The 21,306-nt window shown below is 40.0% G+C and overlaps 1 protein-coding gene across 7 annotated transcripts in view; it reads left to right on the top strand.

The window, feature by feature from the left end:
• Window positions 1-21,306, top strand: part of Plcb4 (phospholipase C beta 4) — a 355,157-nt gene that overhangs the window by 191,101 nt on the left and 142,750 nt on the right. For 6 of the 7 annotated variants that reach the window (XM_063248710.1, XM_023560190.2, XM_013159797.3 and 3 more), the window contains one exon: window positions 13,248-13,352. The exons of the other annotated variant lie outside the window; for it this stretch is intronic. In XM_063248710.1, coding sequence (XP_063104780.1) covers window positions 13,269-13,352 — 84 coding nt within the window. In that variant the 5' untranslated portion in view covers window positions 13,248-13,268. The remainder of the gene's footprint in view (window positions 1-13,247; window positions 13,353-21,306) is intronic. 7 annotated transcript variants of the gene reach the window in all.

The raw sequence follows: 21,306 nt of genomic DNA, 5'->3' as shown, positions 1-21,306 counted from the left end.
AGAACAGAGGAACATCAAAATCCTTAAGTGGATCGAAAGGTCTGCTCTGTGAAGCAGCATGCTTTGTTATAAAAATAATTCTTACTTTCCTGGCGTTGAGTGAGATCTGCATTCCAGAGCCCACTCATCTTTGAAAGGAGTTGAAGAACTCTCATTGGGCCCCACATCTTAAAAGTACAACCAACTCTAAAACACTCCAGCCCAGAACCAGTCCTTTAATACACAGGGTTTGGGGGACTTTTATCCAAACCACAGCAACCTCCATGAAGACCTTTATGTCACTCACTGGTACATAGATCTTTTAAATTGGATCCATTCTGCTAAGTAGCCCGATGGGAGCAGTGAATTCTTTTGAGGGCACATGGGGGTTTGAAGTCCTGGAAGGAGCATGGGTGGAGGTGTCTCAGGAGGCTGCTAAAAATGAGATAGTTGTTACTCTTCCATTGCTATGGAAGGGGAATGCTGAGAACAAAAAAGAAAAAAAAATAGGGCAGGGCAGGAGGTGGGGGAAGAGCCTCATGTGGAAAGAGAGTCCACAGAGGATAAACTCAAGGTGAGTGTTAAATTCTACAGTGGTTGAGAGAGATCAAAACCAAGATAAAGTAGAGTTTACAGACTAAAAGTTCTAGTTGCTTACAAAAATATTTTGAGCAGAATATTTGAGGTACATTCTATGATTCAACATATTTATAATAAGTTAGTAGTTAGCATATCAAAAACAACTTTAAAAAAAAAAAAAGAAATTTGGCCAGACAGTGTTATATGCTTATGCTATAATCCCAACCCTGAGGAAAGCTGAAACAAGAGGATTGAAAGTTTGAGTCTTGCCTAGAAGACTTAACTAAACCGTGTCTCAAAATAATAAAAAGATCTCTGAGTATGTAGGAGAGAGAAAGGACAGAGAAACACAGAGAGTGCAGGAGGGAGAGAGAAAAGGGAGAAAGGAGGAGAAGAGGACAGGTACAGGACAAGAAGTTTGACTATGGAAGAATGTGACGTAGGTGGCCAAAACATGCCTTAATTATGTCTTCTTCTCTTTAAAACTTCAACATACAATGCGTTTTGTAAATACACAGAAGTGTTTTGTCTATAAAACCTGATTTACTCTCACTTAAATATAATTTCCTTTCCCATTTTCCTTGGGAGTTGGTTTCAAGTAGAGTGAAATAAAAATAAAACTGCATGTAATGGCTTAGTCACACTTTTGATTTTTTTCAATATTAAATATAAACAACTTTCTTAGCTGTGTTTAAAATGCCCACTATAGGTATTCCCGAAATAGTACTGTAGGCCAAGTAATGTCAGGAACAAAGACTAGACTCTATTTTTTTTTTTTTAACCAAACAAGTTTTCTCCATTACATTTAGAATATTTTAAAAACAAAACAAAGAATAAAAGACAATGATCTTTTAAAAAAGTGAATGGTTATTTTATGAGGTCATTTAAGAAGTAAATGAACTTCCTTTAGCTTTTGGATAACATAAACTCTTTTCTGATTTTGACGTTAAGATTTTTTTGAGGTCATTTTGAGGTAGGAATTGGAAAGTGATAGTAATAAGTATATTTCCTTTGCTTGGAAGCATTATTTAGTTTTGGTTGAACTATACCTCTTTAAAACACCTTCAGTACAATCACAGGAAAAGATGACTTTCCCTACTTTTGGTTGGAGGCCAGATCTTCAGAAAATCCTACTGAATTTAAGGAAGTTTGGTCCCAAGAACCCAAGAGGTCATGCAGCGAGGGTTTGAATTCCCTCTCCAATTTAAGCTGTCATTCTGCTAGGTCTGAGGGACTATGAGCTTTCTGAGCTTTGCTTTCTACACTGCTTGGCAGCAGTCAAAGCCGGGGACCCTTCTGGAGCAGTGCGCTGGCTCAGCAGTCAGCGCGCCTGGCTGGAGCAGTGTGAATACCCCATTATTAGTTCCTCCTGAGGACCACAGCAAAGCCAGCTTTTCCAGCCTAGTAGGTTGCCATCCTCCTGCCCTGTCAATCAGGGTATCCACTTCCTCTTGGAGTGTCTTAGAGACATGTCTGCAGTCTTGCATCAAACTTATTCCCCAAAGGAAAAGAAAAGAAAAAATAATAATTGATTGCAGACACAGGACCAAAGCGGTTCCCAGTAACGTTGCTTATTAGCACTGATGCTTGGGGAAGCAATGCATTTCACTAACAAGGGGCAGGGAGTTTAGTTAAAGAAGCTCAGTTTTGTTGTCTTGTTTTCTATCCTGGCTTGAATGACAAGTCAGAGATGTTTGCTAAAGTAATATCGGATGTGGACTTCTGGGAGTCACTTGGCTTCAGACTCTCTGACCCCTGATATCCTTCCCATTGCCTCCAGGCCTTGTTAGCATGAGGGCTGTTTTTCACTGTCTGTATAAGCCATGCAAGCAAGCTCACTTCAAATCCAAGCAAAGCACACATCTTATGAAAGCTTCAATTATTTGAAAGTTGTTGACCTTACAAGCACTGGGCAAGAGGCTAGCATCTTGAAAGTGTGCTTTGATATTGGAAGAGCTATTCTAGAGCTGCTACCATGTCACTACTCTGTCATTCCCTCTTCAATACACAATAGCAACCTGTTGTTTGTCATCTTTACTTGGACCAACCTCCAGGTGGCTTTCATTTAGGAGATAAAACACACTTTAGGAAGGAGGTACACAGTCCTTAAATAGCATGTACATTTATGGACTGTGGCCCTTTAATAGTATAGTCCAAATAGTGTTTAATCAAACATTAACCTAAGCTGAAAGAGAGTGGAAAAACAACTATCGTCTGTATTTTATGGACACAAAGAAGTTAAGGGGCTTCCTCAGGGTCACACAGCTAGCTGGGACAGAGCTGGGTTTGGAAAACTGGTAATGTCTCTCATGGCACTTTCGTTTTCATCTGAGGAAGTCAAACAGTTTGTATTCGTTGAATATTAATTGTGAAAACAGTGTCATGAATATATAATTAAAATCACATCTGTTTTTTAAAAAGTGTAACCAAGTTATTTATAGAATCGTAAAATTTGGATCTTTCTAATGCCACAGAAGATTTATCTTAAACTACACGAAAATGGATTCTGCTGTGTCCAAAGTGAGTGAAATGGATCCGGCCTCAGTCTCCCTGCTGGTTATCAGACAATGCCAAGGACAGCCTGGGCTGTGCTCACCTGGTTTTCATATGGGCTCTCCAGGAAGATAGGATAGGACAGGACTCCTTCATTCCTTCTTGGCTTCTTTGTGAGCTCTTTGGCTGCATCTAGAAGCCCAATCAATACAAGATCGATGAACAGGAGAAGCACACACAGGTTTTTAATAATTTAAAGGTGCATGAGGATCTTCACAAGAGAGTGAAATTGAAAGGAATGGCCAGGCAAGACCCTTTATACCTTTTAGATAAACAACAACAACAACAACTACTAAAATTTGAGTGGATGACAGGGCAAATGGATTTCTGGACCAGGAAATTAGTTCTAACTATATATCACTAAGAGATAAGTGAGGCAGAATGTGAAAGCTAGTGGAAGACAAGGGTGATTCTGCTGAGTGACTTTATTCAGGTTCATGAGAGCCCTGCCTGGTTGCTAATTTCTGGGGATTAAGATGCTCTTGGTCAAAGCATCTTGTGCCTTGCTGTATGTGAGAAAACACAAGCCAAATGGCCTTTTCTGAAATTCCAGTTTCTTGAGTTTGGCTTGAAATAATTAGATACAAACGCAGCTTATTTTGAGAAGAAATACCCTTAACTCCTGCACTCACTCTCACGTCAGCCAATTTACACAGCAAGTTTTCCACCTGCTTTTGAAATAATGCTTAAATAAGATGCCAGATCTAGGGGGAGAAAACCAGAAAAGGTTACCTTTCTTCTAGAAGGTAACTGAGTGAAAGAGTTTTCTGTTTGTTTATTTGTTTGTTTGTGCTGTTTTGTTTTTTTCACTTTCAGACTGATTGTATTTTTGTGCATTAAAAAAAACAAGAGCATTTTGGAGAGTTTTAAAAGAATTTGCATCTACTAGACAGATAAAATGAACTTTTCCATATTTCAAACTCCATATAATTTTTTTGTTCTCACCAACTCTATTTTATTAGTTTCACATCTGTCCATAGTTTAAGCTTTTGAGGAATTCAGTGAGAACTTTTCGTTTTGTTTTGTTTTGTTTTGTTTTATTTTGTTTTGTTTTGTTTTGTTTTGTTGCATAATGCTAGGGAGGGTCCCAAGGGTCTCTTCATGCTAGGCAACTTCTCTCACCAAGAGTGAAACTATTTTAAGAAATAAAAAAGAATAATTGACTTCTGTAAGATCTGAGCTTTATTTAGGTTATATTTCCTTGACTAAAAGTTGTTTTCAGGCCCTGTGGTAGTACCCTTGTGTATATGAACCTATGAAGACTATTAATTTCAGATGCCTTTTAGCTCAAAAATCTAGAGGTAAATAGTTTTTATTTTCCCCTAACATGCTGTGGACTCATTTTTAATATACATAGCCTTACACCGAATCTTTGACTCTGTGTAATAATAGCAATAACCTATTTATAAAATAGCTTAGGGAATGTTTAACAACAGAGAGCCTTAATTACATTTAATAGCCCATTGTGTGTGTGTGTTTATTTTAATAAGAAAAAAGTTTTTAGAATAAAGGATCCTTTGAGGCCTTGAGTTTGTGCTTGCTCCCTCTAAAGCAGCTCCAGGATCTTGTGAAGTTCCACCTTGCTGCCCTCGGACTTACGGCCTCCTCATGCCTCAGGCAACCTTCATGAAGGTTATTCATGTGAAGATGAAAATCTTTCCTTTGAAATAGTGAAATAATTAAGGCAAAAATCAAATCAAACCTTTAAAGAGCGCTTTTTCTCTAGACAAGTATGATTCAGGTTGGTGATGTTTTGCTTAATAATTCTGGCAGAAGCAAGCAGTCCAAGGGCAAATTACGGGCAACGATGAGAGCGCCGGGCCTCAGAGAGTGGAGGATCTTACGAGCAGCCTAGGAGGTCACCTGTAAAAAGGACAGGAAAAGGACACATCCTGTGAGGACTGGAGCAGTGCACAGCGCCTCCAGGCTGCAGGGGTGTACAAAATGGAAACCTTTCCAAGGACTGGGTCCAGGCGACAGCAGGTTTGTTCTTTTGGGAACAAACGATTGAGTACAACATTTTGAGATTCTGGAGGGAAGAGTAGCACAGAGTAACACAGTGTGGCATTTATTGTTCTCTGGTCTGATTTTAGGATTTGTTGGGACCTCCTCCATCTGGTGCGCTTTCATTCCTTCACCCTTTTGTGCATTCAGTGCACGCCAGGTGGATGCTGTGTGGACACTGTTGTAGTCACTGAGGTCCAGCACTTTCCAGAGCTTGCTGTAGAGTGAAGATGCATGGGAGCCGGCAGCTGCTCACAACACAGATCATTGAGTTCTACAGAGAGGGAGGTATGGGTAGTCAAGTCTGAGAAGCCCAGAGAGAGGGAGAGAGGGAGAGAGGGAGGGAGAAAAGGAGGGAGGGAGAAGGAGTGCTGGTGCTACTTTTGGCTGGATCCGTGGTATTGATTCTTCTGGAACTCTCCTGTTTTATACTCTTTCTTCTCAGATCATTGTCTAATTGCAGCTCCTGCAACTTAAGGGAATTTGTGGGTTGAATCTCAACTGGCCAATAGTTTTTTTCCCTGAGTTCTTAGGAGAAATATCAGCATTTATAACAGAACAGGACCCAGAAAGGTTTGAATCAAAAGCAGGAACTGTTTGAAGTTACTTGTTAAGTGGCTTCAGCGTCCACATTGAAGAGTAAGTAGAGATCATGTTGGCTGAGTCTCTGATTAATGCTGTGTCATCCTTGTTAGCTTTGTTGCTGTCCCCTGCCACATGTAACTGGTTGCTTCAGGCTTGACCCTGAAGGATGAGTCTTGCAAGAAATGGCTGAGAAGTTGCTTTCAGGCCCTCAATGCTGGTTGGTATTGGTGAAAGAACAGGTGCCAGCATCCAGAGTCTCAATAGCTTCAGTTTTCCAAGCTGAAAGAAATGTGCATTTCAGGTGTGTGGACCATCTTTATTACTTGCCTGAGCTTTATTCTCACATGTGTAACTGGTTTCTTTCCCTGTAAAAAGACCTGGGTCACAGATGAAGATGAAAAGACACTTTGCTTTTCTCCCCCCACCTCCCTTGGCTTGGCGTGGCTTGCTTTAGCATGGCTTTTCTGGCATTATGGATTGAACCCAAGGCCTTCATCCCCTGCCCTTTCTATTCATTTTTATTTTGAGACAGGGTCTTTCTAAGTCATTGCTCAGTCTAGGCTCAAACTCAAAATCCTCCTGCCTTAGCCACCCAGATGACTGGGATTATAGGCCTATGCCAACACACCCACCTTTCCTGTCCACTGTTGTCTTCATGTTTTAGATTACATCAGAATCACCTGGCTGGCCGTGTGGGCACACCATAGATTCCTGGACCCCTCCTAGATTTTCTGATTTAGAAGGTATCTGGGAAGCCTCAGATTTTGCATCTGTACGAAGTTCCCAGATGATGTTTGTTGTCTGAGTACCACACTTAGAGTGCCACTAGCTTAAGGCAAGTCCGTGGAATCTAAAGCTTCTCTTGCTTCCCCCTGGCTTGAGTTCCCACCTTGACTCCCCAGAACCTTCTGTCACTCTCCAGAACACTTTAAATTATTTATAAAGCGCTCCAGTGAAGAGGACACTGAGGATGAGGAGATGTTAAACCACCATGGTCCCTTGCCTGGTGTCCCTGGCCTGTCCAAGGATGCAGGCTGCTTTCTAGCTAAGAAGCTTTGGGTTAAGAGCATTTTGAAACAAAATCCCAAAGGGGCTCTTACGTGATACCCTTATGACCTGTTCCTGAGATGGTAGTTAATCTGTGAGAGCTGCCATTTTGTTTCCCCTGAGTTTATCAGAACCTCTGTGTGACTGCCACCTGCCACCAGTGAAAAGTCCTTTTGTGCACAGTGAATGACAGACATCACCATGTATGCCCTTTGTCCTTGAGGTTGGTGACAAGTTCTACTTTTGAAGGAAGGTGAAAAAAAAATTACCATCTGGCCCAGATGCCTTTGCTTTGCAGAACATTTATAATAGATTAAAAAAAAAGAACCTACTAAAACAAATTTTTTATTCATGAAATCAGAGAAAGACCCAATTAAATGATATATTTCTTTCTTTGGCCTCCTACCACACATTCTTTCTTTCTTTCTTTCTTTCTTTCTTTCTTTCTTTCTACACACACACACACACACACACACACACACACACACACACACACAGAGTTTGTATTCCAAGAAGCAGGTCTTCAGGTGGTGTTGCTGTGCAAACACCCTCAGTGTATTTACATGACCTGAGCTGGTGTGAGTCGGTCACTCCACATGGCCTCTTGATGCAGTCAAGAGACTCAGTAAACACAATATCTGTGAGGCTGCCAGCAAAGCAGGATGTGCTCCTTTACAATAACCATTTCCTTTAGATTTTTGTTTTTTAACTAAGTAGCAGGTGAACAATCTAAAATAACAGTTAAGAAGTAATAGTAATAAGACAGATACCAGCAGCATGATCCCTTATTATTATCCAGTATGCATGATTCATAATTTTATGATTCCATGTTTATCCTACTGCCCTTGCAGTAAGTTTCCAGCAGCATCACAAACATGTGAGCAACGATGTCTTGTGTCATATTAATATGGCTATGATGTCACTAGGCAGTGCCATTACAATCTTCTGGGACCACTGTCACGTATGTGGTCCATCTTTGACCAAAATACCCTTATGCAGTACGTGACTGCACATGTATATTTTAAATGTTGATGGATCATATGTTTATCAAACATTACAGGACTGGATTATGAACTCAGATGTCTTTTCCAAAGGAATTGTTATAGGCAAATAAACAACATCCAAAACAAGCTTTGGAAACAAATCAGTTTCCCTTTCGGGAAGTAGTTCTACCTCACTGTATTCTAATTTCATGCAGACTGAATTATATTGTTCGGGCTTAAAACACGATGTCTCCAAAAGTGGCATCTTGCAGTCCTGAGTATTTTAAGCTGAAGAAAACAAAATCACAGAAGCCAGAAAGGTACTCCTTCTCTCTCCTTGTCCCTAAAAGGCTTGTGTGACAGGTGTCCTGCCCTAGTTCCTAAGGGACAAACATGGTTTGCCAGATCTCCCCCAGGTACTATGGTGGGATCACACTCCTGTTGTCTTACCAGGCTTCTTTCACATCTCCTCCTCCAAGGCTAAGTGTACAAATCCTCAGGTTTCTCTCATTTCTTTGGTCTTCATTTCTGAAGTTTCCCATGTCCCGTAAAATTTATTAAATAGTTTGTTATGCCTTAACCACAATCTGTCTTTGCTTAGAGGAGTGTCAGCTATAAACTTTGTGACAAGAGAGGACCAATAACACATTTTTCATCCCTACAGTTGTGTTCACAATTATTGTATTCAATTGAAGCTGAATCCTTTATATACCCAATAGCAAAGCATGTTTTAGATGCTTTTGTAAAATGTTGACAAAGTGAAGTCTTTGTTATGATCATGAGTATCGTCTCATAAATGTAAAATCCTGATAAAATGATAAAAATATTTACCTTATAAATATTTACCTTATAAATTAGCCAAAGAAATTCTTTTAAATATTTTTATCTCTTTATTTTTAAAAAGTATTAGTTTTTTTTTTTGATACTGGGGATTGAACTCACAAACTAATGCTTGTTGCTGAGCTAAATTCCCAGCTCGAAAACTATTAGATTTAAAGAAAGTTGTAATTACCTCGTCATCACAATGAATATTGAGGTGGGGAAAGATAACGACACATAGTGCATGTCTGCTTTGTATTTTTACACGTTGCCTGTGTCCTTTGTATGTTTTGATAAGCTCCAGGAAATTACTTTGAATTAGGTGATGCTTCCTAATGCCATAGGGTTTTTGTATGCAGAATTGATGGAAGACAAATTCAGGCACTATCATAACCAGTTTTATTTCCAAATAGTAGAATAGCAGAGGTTTTGTGGTTAACATGCAAGTTTTAATCAATGTTACTAAAAACGCTCCTCACCAAGCAGTGAATAAGAATCAGTCATAATTGGTGCATGTGAAAACTTCCAATGTAAAAGCCAAGGTTTTAAATCCTGGAAAGGGAAGGAGAACATCTTACAGCTTTATTAGTCTCTTCCTGCTATTTGTTCTTGCCAGGAATTCTAGTGGAAAACACAGACCTAGTTTAAGAACTGATTTCTTCCCATAGAAATCAGTTTTTAATTTTATCTCCCTGTTACTTTAGAGAACATTTTTTTCCTGAAATAAAAAGTATGGTCATTGCAATTTTATATATTTTAAAATATAGAAAAAATATTAAAGCAAGTAAAAACCAATTAAAATCCCATCACAAAATCACTGTATATGTCTTCCTTTTCCTTTTCCCCTGTTAAAAAAAAAAAGTAGTGGTATGCCTGTGTGTACAAGCAATATCTATATATTTATATAAAACACAAAACAATTTGAATCATAATTGCTTTTTTGTTTGCCAAGCAACATGTTGAAAGTATTTGTATTTGCTTGACAAAAGCTGTGAATATTTAGTAACTTCTAAATTTCCCATTGTTAAGCCAATAACTATTCCTTTATAGTATTGCTTCTAATGAGGGCAGAGTACAGTACTTAAATAGTAGACTGTACTTAACCAATTGCTTCCTTTTATTCATATGAGGCCCACGTTCTGTCATAAGCAGCACAACAGTATTTTCATACACTGATTTTGCATGTACGTGCTTTGGATAAATCCTACTGGTGAAATTACTAAATCACAGCCTGTGCCTTTCAAGGCTATAGAAATGTATTGCAAACTTGTCAGTAAAAAAAAAAAAAAAAATATATATATATATATATATATATATATATATATATAATTATTTTCCTTGACCCTCAATGACTATTTTCTTAGTCCTATATCATTATGTGCTTTTTGAAAGGGTTATTTAATGGCTTGATGAAAATGGAGGTATTTTTAGCAAATATGGAAAAATGTCATTAATGATGCAATGTATCAATGTCAAGTTAGATTCGTACTTGAAGTAAAGCCATTTATTTACTGTACTGGATGTTCTGATGATAGGCTGTTGATCTGTTTTTAGAAATATAAGGATATTGAATTTAAAGAGAAGCAAGACATGGAAATATGTATAGACTCAACTAACTTTTGGTTAGTGGAAATTTGATCCCAATTCTGTCTGCTCTGAAAAAGTCTTGCTTGTCTTTCTTGTGGGTAACTTAAGGTCCTGACTTACTTAGTTGGATGGAATTTGTATGGTAGATGGAGAAGAGATTAATTTGTTATGGGACTTCTTTGTCAGAAGATTTCAGTAGACAATAGACGTTACACTAAATAAAATTCCCACCGGTGACAAGGTGAATTTTTATTCACTTAAAAACTGTATGTTATTCAGTACAAGCAGATACTTTTTCAAATAAATTTCTTTACAAATAGAACCAAAAATGTGAGATTGTATTGGTTGGCTTGGAGCAAGTTACAGAGCTTATTTAAATCTTATATTTATTGATGAGATCTAGAATTGTTAAAAGGGATTGGGAACCTAGGAAAGGATGTACTGCAGAAACACATCTTTTTCCTTTTTCAGTACTGAGGATTGAACCCACGGCCTCTGCACTGAACTGCATCCCCAGTGCCTTTTTAATTTTTTTTTTTTTTTGAGAAGCCAATATCTCTAAATAATACTTTTACTATTGAATGAGGTTTGGAGTAGATGGATGGAGTTACCTGAATTCATGTCTAGATTCCATTTTATTGTGCACTTTTACTTCTGTCTTCCTTTATTCTGTCCAGCATTGATGTATGTTAAATGACTGTTCCCTGCAAGTTAGACCACCTTCCCTGCACACTGTGGCAGCTGTATGTGGCAGTCTTCTGAGCCTTTTAGGAAGCGGTCCAGCTGCCATGAGCCCAGTTCCTGTGCCTCCTGAGGCTACTGTAAAAAATTGCCATCAACAACAAACTCCCAACAACAGAACTTTATTCTTCCCCAGCACTGGAAGCCAGGAATTGAAAATGCAGCTGTCTTCCTGACCCTGACAGCGTTCTCTGCAAGCTCTTGTCCACATGCTGGTGACAGCCAATGCCCTGACCCTGGGTTTCTACCACTCTGGCTTTGGACTCTGTGCTTCTCTGCCCCTCCTCATCTGTCTCTATCCAGTCTCTCTCTGCTCCTTTTTATAAGGACACTTATCATTGTATTTAGAGTCCATTTAGATGATTCAGAATCATCTCTCCATCTCAAGATCTGTAATTTAATCACAACTGCAAAGTGCTTATTGTCCCTGTAAGGTCATGGTAACATGTATTTGGGGGGCCATTGTTCAGGGCACCATACCCAGGTAGCTCAGCAGTGCTTGGTTTCACATACGCGTCTCTGTTCATGTTGTACCAGAAAATGAGGCATGTATCCGAAACAACCGGAAAAAATGTCATTTGCAACATTTTGAGGGGAAGGCCTGCCTCCCTCTGGGGCTTAAGTCACCCTCAACTGCTCAGTTGGCCTTCCTATGTCCTCCCTAGGAATTCTCCCTGTGTCTCATCATCCTCTGTAGAAGGAGCTTTTATGTCAGCTGTCACTGAAAAAAGAACCCCACCTGGGGCTCCCTTCCCCTTTTGGTTGCCTCCCTTTGAAGCTTTCTGTAGGCCAAGGTGTTTTCCTGTGGAGCCAGGCCCATTGTGTAAGAATCCAGAGACAATGAGACTATTTAAGAGCCTGCTGGCCTCCAACCAGGGACAGTCCAAGGTGTTTACACTGGACCAGGCACTGGGTTACCTGTCTGCTCTTTGGCTGTGTAACTTTACCACTGTTCCCTGACTTTTCCTCAGGGGGCAGGCAGCTTCTTTGTGCTCTGTGGTGAGATGGTGCCTTCTAGTGGGGAGGAGGCATGGAAATCTCCGTGTCTTGTCTTCCCAGGGAGACCTCACTACAGGACAAGCCCCAGCACAGAGAAACCTTTGGCCTGATACAGTGAAAGTGTTTCTTAGCCAGTTGCTGTGGTAACAGTTTGAGAGGATTGCAAGGAGGATATAGTGGCCTCCATCCCTTTAAAACAAAAACAAAAAGCCCAGTCATTTGTTGCTTTAACTTTTCCTGTAATGACTTGGACAGGAAAATATGTCTTCCTTTGTTCCCATTGTAAAATCAATTGCCTGGTCAAACTGTTGTTAAATACAATTGGCTGGGTCAATATTTTCTAATCTGGAGGTCACAGTTTTACCATCCTTGTAAAATAAGCCCTCCGCTGCCTCTAAGACATGTCCCATGTCCGGGAAGTATTCCAGAGTGGCTCAAAAAACGCCAATCTATTCCTCCAAGTATAAAATTGGGGAAATGTGGGTACTTCAGTGTCATTTTCCCAAGGGTCTGGTATTTTGTTCTGAACCCCAGGCAACGAAGAGGTTCCTGTCTTACTGCAGGTCTCCTTTAGAGATTACAGTCGGCGCATATCCTCCTCCAAATCCCATCTCTGTCCATTTGCCAATCCCTGAAGTGTTTTTGATGAAATTAGTGCCGAAGGGGGAGATAAATATTCCAGCAATTGGACAGTTGTGTCCTCAGAGAAACATCACGTGCATACTGTGTACTTACATTAGTCCAGGGAGAACCAAAGTGAAGCCAGATGATGATTATCTTCATGGTCAGAAGTCTTCTTTTCATCTTTGATAGGAACTTTTTTTTTAATCAAATGCTTAGTGTTGCTATCTCAAAAAGGAAACAAAACTAAAAATTGAAAAGGATAGTTGGCAGGAGTGAGAAGATTAGAGAACGCTCAAAGATCTGCTGGGGACAGATGTTTTGCTGTGTTTCTCTGCAGTGTGGCAAGTCCTGGAGGCCACCATGTTGTTTTCTTATTTAGCTTTTGGGGTGCTAGAGATTGAATATGGGACCTCTGCACCTGTGCTCAGCCACTGAAGTGGAGCCCCCACCCACCCCTGCTCAGCACATTGTTGTTTTGAGTCCTGCTCACGCTAAGTTGGTTATTGGAGGAACTGCAGAAGTGTTTTCAGGGCAGAAGGGATGAGTGATGATGCGTTTCCCGCTTTAGAGACAAGGAGAAGAAAAGTTGGGGCCAGATGAAGGGAAGAAGGAAAGAGTTCATGGATTTATTTCATATATAAAAGGAATTGTTTTGCAAACACATGAGCGCAAAAGAGCTAACCTTTCACCAGGTAACCTTGGCCACTTGTTTTTAATTTCATCTGCTAATGTGATATTCTTTTTCAGTTTTAGATCTTGAATATCATCATGGCCAAACCTTATGAATTTAACTGGCAGAAGGAAGTGCCTTCCTTTTTGCAAGAAGGAGCAGTTTTTGACAGATACGAAGAGGTAAAGAAATGTTCTAAATCTTTTCTCTGAAAACATGTTGGTAATTATTTAATTTTAATTGCAATATCATGCAAATATGCTTTGACACAGTGAGAATATCTTTGAAGTTTATAATTCGAGGTGGTTGGAAAGAGGTAGGTTATGAGATATAAAACTAATCATACTGTAATTCACTGAGTGCTCACCATGTGTCAGGTACAATAATGACAGTGGTATTTTAATTTACTAAGAGTATACTACACACCAAGATACCTTCTAAGCACTTGGTGTGTGTTATTTGTTTAACTTCTCACTATGACCTTGTAAGATTGTCATGATTGTTCTTCTGGTTTTACAGATAGGTTTCCTGTAGTAGTAGTTTTTGGTTAATGAATCATGCTTGGCAGCCTTTACATATAAACCTTCCTTTTCATTATGAATGACAGAGTGGGTTGGGTTTGGGGCCAGTCCTTTGCCTCTGCTCCTGCTCCTTTTGTTTGTTCCAAACTGTGCCTTCTGTGCTTCTGTCATCTGTGTATTGCACCCTTGCGTGGTGGGAATGCTCAGGACTTCATTTTATAGAGCAAGGCTTTTGGGACACTTGTCCAGAAAGATTGAATGGGTGGCTTCAGGTCTCATTTGCATTGTAAATGCACTGGTTTTCTTATATTGTCATTTGAGATGACTTTAAGAGAGTGTATGATGAAATTGGTATTGAGATTGCCTCTGACACACAGTAAAAAGTAAAAGTTATTAAAATAGGATTTAGAGTGCTGGGGTTAGTTCCTTTCAAAATCAGTGAAAAGTGTTGGGGGCTAATTGAAAACCTGACTTCCAATCATTTGAGGGTCTCAAATGTAGAAAACACCTGTCCATAGGAGGCCCTGGGGGTGACTAGATTTAGTTACTAACTAGGTTTTTCCAGTGTATCATAGCACTCCATGGCCTTATAGAACAGTCACTTTTTAAGTAAACAGAATTCAAAAGATGATGGATAAATGGTTCAAACGATGATGGATAAAATATGGTCACTGTTTCTATGTTTCACTGAAATATGGAAGGGACAGCTACTCATCTACCCAAAACATTACTATTGCCAGGAAATGGCAGTTAACTGAAGTTTGCTGTAAGAAGAAACAAAATATTGTGCCACCTAGAGACATCCTGTTCCTCCTCTGTCTAACATGCCTCTGTGACTCCTCACTGTAGGACAGAGAAACCCTCAGGATAAAATAGGAGGCCTTCCATAATTTGGCCCCCTCCTAATTACTACAAACTCATTTACCTCCAGTTTCCTAACCACATCCTCCTCATTACCAAGCAAACATCTCCCGCTTCCCCCAAACTACTTCATCTGATGCTTCGTGTATGTTAACCTCTCTTCTGTAGACTTGTGTCTGCATACTTGGTGTTTCTACTTATTCGACTGTGAAATCTTACTCATTTTCAGAACCCAGATGAGAAATTTTTACTTCCGTCCTATCTTCGATCAAAGTAAGAGAGAACACCCTTGTACTGCCACTAACCTAACTTTGCTCACCTTATACTGACTTCGCATTTTATTTCATGTTTCTGTCTCTGCTGTATTTCTGTGCATTTCTTACTTATCCTCCTCTCTTCAGGAACTAGCTGAATACCTGTAGCTGCCAAACATTGTAGCATTCAAAAAAGCATTAAAAAAGATTCCGTACACTGTTGGTTCCTTTTTAGTCTGGTTTTGTTATAATTTGATTTTCTTCCTTCCTTTTTTCTTTCTTTCCTTCCTGCCTTCCTTCCTTTCTTCCTCCCTCCCTTTTTCTTTCCCTCTTTCCTTCTCATATTTTGTTTTTTTGCTGGGTTTTGAAACCAGGACCTGGGCATTTCCCACATGCATGCTCCTATTGCACCAGACCTCTGCTGTTTGCTAAGAGAGCTTGATAATCCTTGAAACCCGTAAGTATCTGAGCTTCAACAGATTCAAAGACTAGATAAACCACTTGAAATATTTATCTTTTAAATAAAAAATTACCACTATCATCCACTTTGTATAGATCAAACCTAATACAAAGTAAGTTATGGCAGCTGACTGCCTACATGCACTTCCCACAGCTCGACAAAGAAGGCCAAGGACGCATGCAGAAGCACAGTCAAGTCTTTCTCCCAGCTGAGCTGGGCCAAGGTTAATGCTGTAGGGGAGAAAAAATATTATCTCTCCTCACCCATTGCTAAGCAATAGCTGAAACCACCTAACAAAAAGGTTAATAAGAAAACCCCAAAGAACTTTCATCTACTGCATTTTCTGTGACTTGGGAACCTTCAGGAATGAAGACTCGAAGAAGAAGGGAAAGCTGTGTATTCTTTTTTATTAGCACAGTTTTGCAATGCGTAATAAATACATTCCTTGTGGGGAATTGACGTAGATCCGTATCTCACTGTGATTCTTTCTCTTCTCTCTCCCCTCTCCTGCTCCTGTCTCTCCCATCCCTGGATCCTCTTCCCATCTCCACAAAGGCCCCCTGCCTGACAAACCTGGACATTCTTCAGCTCAGACTTGATGGAGATAGGACAGTCATGCTGCAGTGTGACCGGCAAAGGGAGTGTGGGTGATCAGTGATAAACTGGGGGAAGCTTAGCAAGCAAACCAAGACTGATGCTACAGATGTTTCTTTGTGTTCCTGTCTTCAGGGATAAGGATATTATTTTCTTCTGAGTACAGGGAGGATCCCTCTGGAATGGGAGTGTTTTATTTAGTTATGAAACTTCCCTCTTCTCAAAGATAATGTGCTTTTTGCCAGCAGACATTGTATGGGGAGAAGTTGTGGAAACTGTAGAAAGTGGGGCCTGTTTGGAGGAAGTGAGGCACTGGGAATGTACCTTTGTGGGTAGGTTGGGGTCCACCTCCCTCAGTCACTGTAAACTGACCAGCTTCGCTTCACCACGCACTCCCCACCATGCTGCTCTGCCTTACTGCGGGCCTGAATCTAGGGAGCCAAGTAGATGCCCATGGTCTGGTACCGTGACCAAAATAAATCATTCCTCCTTTTATTTGATTGGGTTGGATATTTTTTCACAGCAATAGAAAGCTGATTCACAGGGAGGGTTTATGAGAGAAGGTCAGCTAGGTGGTAGGACCTGCTTGAGGGGAGAGGAGCCAAGGGGAGGGTGAATGAGACTTTTCCTGCTGCTGCTGTTGTCTCAAAGACCAGAGCGTCATATCTGGGATGGTGTATCTTGCCCCCTATTGATGCCCATTGTCCTTTGGGATGAGCTGTTACTGCATCTCTCCCTAAATATTTGCCTCCGAAAGGTGCATTTCCAGGATCTGGAAAGCTATGGAAGTTCATTTGTGCTCCATAATTCAGAGATGGTCAAATGGAAGAAATTAAATGTAATCACTGGCTAAATATCTCTCCTCCTGTCCTGTAAGCAAAAACAAACAAACAAACAAACAAAAAATACATTAGAAAATAAATTTTCTTAGTAAGTAAAGTAAACATACTTTAATGCATTACAGGATCCTCCATTTGAATCCATTTTCTTTCTTGCGCTGATAGTGTTTTAGTCAGTTTTCTATTGTTCTAATGAAATACCAGTGTTGTTTCCTTAAAAGATGGGCAGGTTTATTTTGGCTCAGTTTGAGATGTTTGCTCACTTGGACCCACTGTCTTTGGGTTGAAATGCAGGTAACATCATGGCTGGGAGTCCTGGGTGGCAGAAGCTGCTTATCTCATGGCAGCTGGGAAATAAAGAGACAAGGGCCAGAGGTCCCCAGCTCCCCTCAAGGACACCCCCCCCCAACCTGTGATGTCGCTTCCTTCCACCAGACCCTGCCTCCTACAGATTCTACCACCTTCCCATAGCACCAGGTCTTCTGTGTGTGGGCCTTTGGGCACACTGAAATCCAAATCATAATAGTGATCCTCTGTGGTAATGAGTCACCGCCCCTCACCCTTACAACATACTTCTTAAAGTTTTTTGTTGTTCTTACAAGTTGCTCTAAAAAAAAGGTAAAGCCAGAAGAAAAAGAAACTTGACAAGTACTAAATATATCCCAGCTAAGCTTGAATTTTATAAGTTTGAGCTTAATAAAATAAACACATCTCTTCCCAACAGTATATGAAACTGAAAAGCCAAATATTATTTCAGACTGGAGCACAGCCACATTTTATTATCATTCCCCAGTTCTGTGAGATGCAGTTCATAAAAGCCCAATCATTAAAATACTTGTAAAAATATAAGCAGGTATGTGTACTTTTACAATTTGCCCTTGAATAGCTCTGAAAGATCTTAGCTGACAATCACTGGGAGGACTGGGAATTAGAGAAAACAAAACCCAGGCAGTCCAGGAGTGTCACAGTCAAGGGACTGTGAAGGTGCATAAATGCTCTCAGCACCTTATAATTAATGTGTCACTGTAACCTGGAGTATCAGGCAAATGTTAGGCAGTGTTCCGCGTACTTATTTTGAAAAAGCATTGTAAGTAGTGGATGATCATTTTCTAGATCATGAAAAAATGCTCAACAGCAATTGGTTTTGCAAAAAAAAAAAAAAAAAGAGTGTCTATATATGCAGTGGAATTATGATTTTATTATTTCCGCATTACTGAGGGATTCTTTTGAGGCAGCCAGGAGTTTGGAAACCACCTATTGCAGAAAGTTGTGTCGCGGCATCTCCCTGTGACCTTGCCGCTTCGACCTTTCTTTTCCTGATGCTACCTGACTTATAAGTTTCTTGAATGTGAAGTGTTTTGTTTCCTAAGTGATGCTTAAAGAATTGGCTCATACAGAAAGGAGAAACAGTAGAGCTGTTTTTGTTTCTCTTTTTGTGGAGTTTTTTGTCCCCCTGCAGTAAAGCTTTTGCAGACACATGCAAGCCAAATATCTCACTCAGCTGTTTTCCTGGACTTCCCTTAATGACCAGGTGAAAAAGGCTGACAACATGTTAAGCATGGTGGCACATACATGTAATTCCAGCTACTGGGGAGCCCGAGGCAGGAGAATCATAAGTTTGAAGCCAATCTGGGCAACATAGGGAAACCCATCTCAAAATAAGTAAGAGTGTCCACTGCTGGCTTCTCTTCCCTTCCCAGATGTCCTATGTGCTTACACTTTCTGGGTTAGGCCTGCTGTCCTCCGAAGCCATTTTACTCCCTGTTTTCTGGCCTGTTGGCAGTTCCAAGTTTTTATCCTCCTGAAACCCATTATATCATCAAATCCAAGACCCAAGGGTGTTGTGTGAAACAGATTTTTGCTAACAATTTGTTGTTTGCTGAGGAGAGTTGTAGCACACAGTAGGAACACATTAAGGTTAAAAATCAGAAACTGGGCATGGCAGTGTGTACCTGCAATCCCAGCTACCTAGGATGCTAAAGCAGGAAGATTGCAAGGTCCAAGACCAGCAGCCTGAACAATTAACATGACTGTGTTTCAAAATACAATTTTAAAAGATTTGAGGATATAGTCCCTTGATAGAGTGCAAGTCTAGCATGCCCTATGCTCCATCCCTAATACTGTCAACAAGCAACAAACAATAAACAATTAGAAATCAGAGATCTAGCTGAATCAATTCTATTAGCCATTCTGGTGTCCAATGCTGTCTCTCACTGTCTTCTTTTGCCTCAGCCCTTCACCGAGAGCCATGTGCTTGTTTCTTTACTTTCCTATCTTGCTCACTTTCTGAACCTGTCCTTTCCAATTTACTTTCTCCTTTGTTTTAGATGCGCTGTTTTTAAAAATCAAACTTTTCCTTTCAAGGAAAGGAAGACAATCCTGGTTCCTTCTCCTTCTGAGCCTTTGCCCTGCTTGGACCTCAGACTACTCCAGACTCTTCTGAGCTCTGTCCTTTTGCAGAAGGTTGTAGAGCGGTATATATATTTAAAACAAATAAGCAAACAAAGTTATTTATCCTTTATCTAATTTTCAAACTGTGAGTAATTTACTTTGTACTTACAAAATATGGATATTGGGCTGAAATAGAAAAGCATAGAATTGTAGCAGGTTGTCTTCTGTTGGTAGGTACTTACACAACCATGATGATGATAAACAATTTTTAAGCTTTTAGAATCAAACTGTTATTGACCAAACAGAACATTAAAATACTAACTTCATGTGGAAACTAAGGAAGATGATGGCTGTTGGAAAATAGCAGTGGTTGGGGAAATACAAGAGAAACAGGAGGACTATGTGCTCAGCAATAAATAGTTCCTGCAGGAAATAGAGATAATATCTAATTTTAAGTGTAAAAGGAGCCAAAAGCTAATCACGATATGAAAAATAATCAAAATTTAAATTTGAAGAAGGAAGAAAGCAGGAAAAAATGAGCTGAATTCTAAGTTCACTGTCTGCACTTTTATCCTGAGGAAGTTAGTAATTCATGAACTGGGTTTAGTTGCAAGCTGACTTGCCATGAGTTCTGCTTTTGTCCAGCCCCAACCCCTACTATTATTAAGTATTTAAAACAAAGCAGTAAGGTTCAGATGCAGCTTTATTACCCACCAAAAGACATTTAGCTTCCCAATCTGAAATTCCAGGCCAGTAACACTTGGCCTCTGTTGCCATTCTATTCTCTACTTTCTGCCTTCTTCCATCCTGTTGTGATGGAAAAGGTTGTGAGATTCTTTTGGGAGAAAAGTGTCCCATCGTGGTGACTACTGGCCCAGGAAATCTAAGAGAAAAAGCCCTCTTCACACTGTCTTGATTGACAATGTGATGGAATATATTTATATTGTATTCTGTATATTGCATAGATTCATCATGCTGAAGTCATTAAACTAGTACAATCTGTGTTATAGATTAACAGTGCTAAGTAATATTGAATACAGCTCACCTTAAACGACTCAGAAATGTTCTTTGTTTTACCATAGACATCATTATTTACACCATTTATAAGATACTGAAGGAACAAATGAGAAAGCATTTTCTTAGATGAAATTTAGAGGTTGGAAAATATTGGAGATATTTTTCTTAAAGTCCTTATCAGTGACAGCTTCAATGGGATATACTCACTTAATGTGTAGTGCCAGGCATGGTTCTATGGGGCTGAGATAAGCTAGTGAACAAGACAAAGTCTCAGGCTTTTTCAGTCTAGTTGGAAGACATGTGCAATAAAGCAATGAGCATAGAAATGTTGAATATAATCATACTTATAAAAGATTGATCAGAGAGGCAGACATTAAAGAGTTGAGAGGGGCCGAGGGTGTGGGCTTGGTGTTAGTGGAGGACTCTACATGGAAAGTGACCCTTCATGTGACAGGTGAATGATGAGGAGGAACTAGTTTGACCAACGACTAAGGAAAAAAAACTAAGTGACAGTGGCATGGAGTATGTGGTGGAGCAAACACCTTTACTTCAGAGCTGGGAAGCAGAACAAGAACAAAATGAGCCTGGGTCCCATAGCCTCCTCAAGTGCATACCCTGAAGGACCCCAGGACCTCCCTCCAGATCTCACCTTTCAGAGGGTCCGTCACCCTGCAGTAGCACCACCCTCAGGCTGTCAACACCTGAGTATTGGGGGACAGTTAAAATCCAAAACTTGCAAGACCCAAAATCTTGGGGAACATCAGGACTTTAAGAAGATTAACTTCTTTTTAGTACTTCTTTTGTAATCCTTTTTAGCTGTGTCTCTACACATGTCTTAGGGACTTTTGTTGCTAAGACAAAATACCCAACACCCAGTTACAAAAGGAAAGGTTTATTTAACTCATAATTATACACGTTTCAGTCCATAATAGGCTTACTCCAAGTCTAAGTGAATGGCAGACAGGCATAGCAGAGGAACAAGAGTTCATGGTGGGCAGAAGGCAGCAAAACAGACAAGAACCACCACATGACAGCTTTTTCTATCATTTATATCTTATCCAGGCTATTTGGGCAGGCAGCACTCACGCTCCTAATCTTAGTGCCCCTGATCCTACCATGAATCAATGCTAGCAGCATATACCCTAGATTCAGCCACCTCTGAAAAAGCTCCACTTATGACTACATGAGTCTTTAGGGGA

Source organism: Cavia porcellus, unplaced genomic scaffold (genome assembly GCF_034190915.1).
Source record: "Cavia porcellus strain 051 isolate PalLab524CR breed Dunkin Hartley unplaced genomic scaffold, mCavPor4.1 scaffold_5, whole genome shotgun sequence".
In the NCBI taxonomy this organism is placed as follows: Eukaryota; Metazoa; Chordata; class Mammalia; order Rodentia; family Caviidae; genus Cavia; species Cavia porcellus.
Note: the sequence above shows the minus strand (reverse complement) of the source record. Positions and strands in the feature narration are given on the sequence as shown.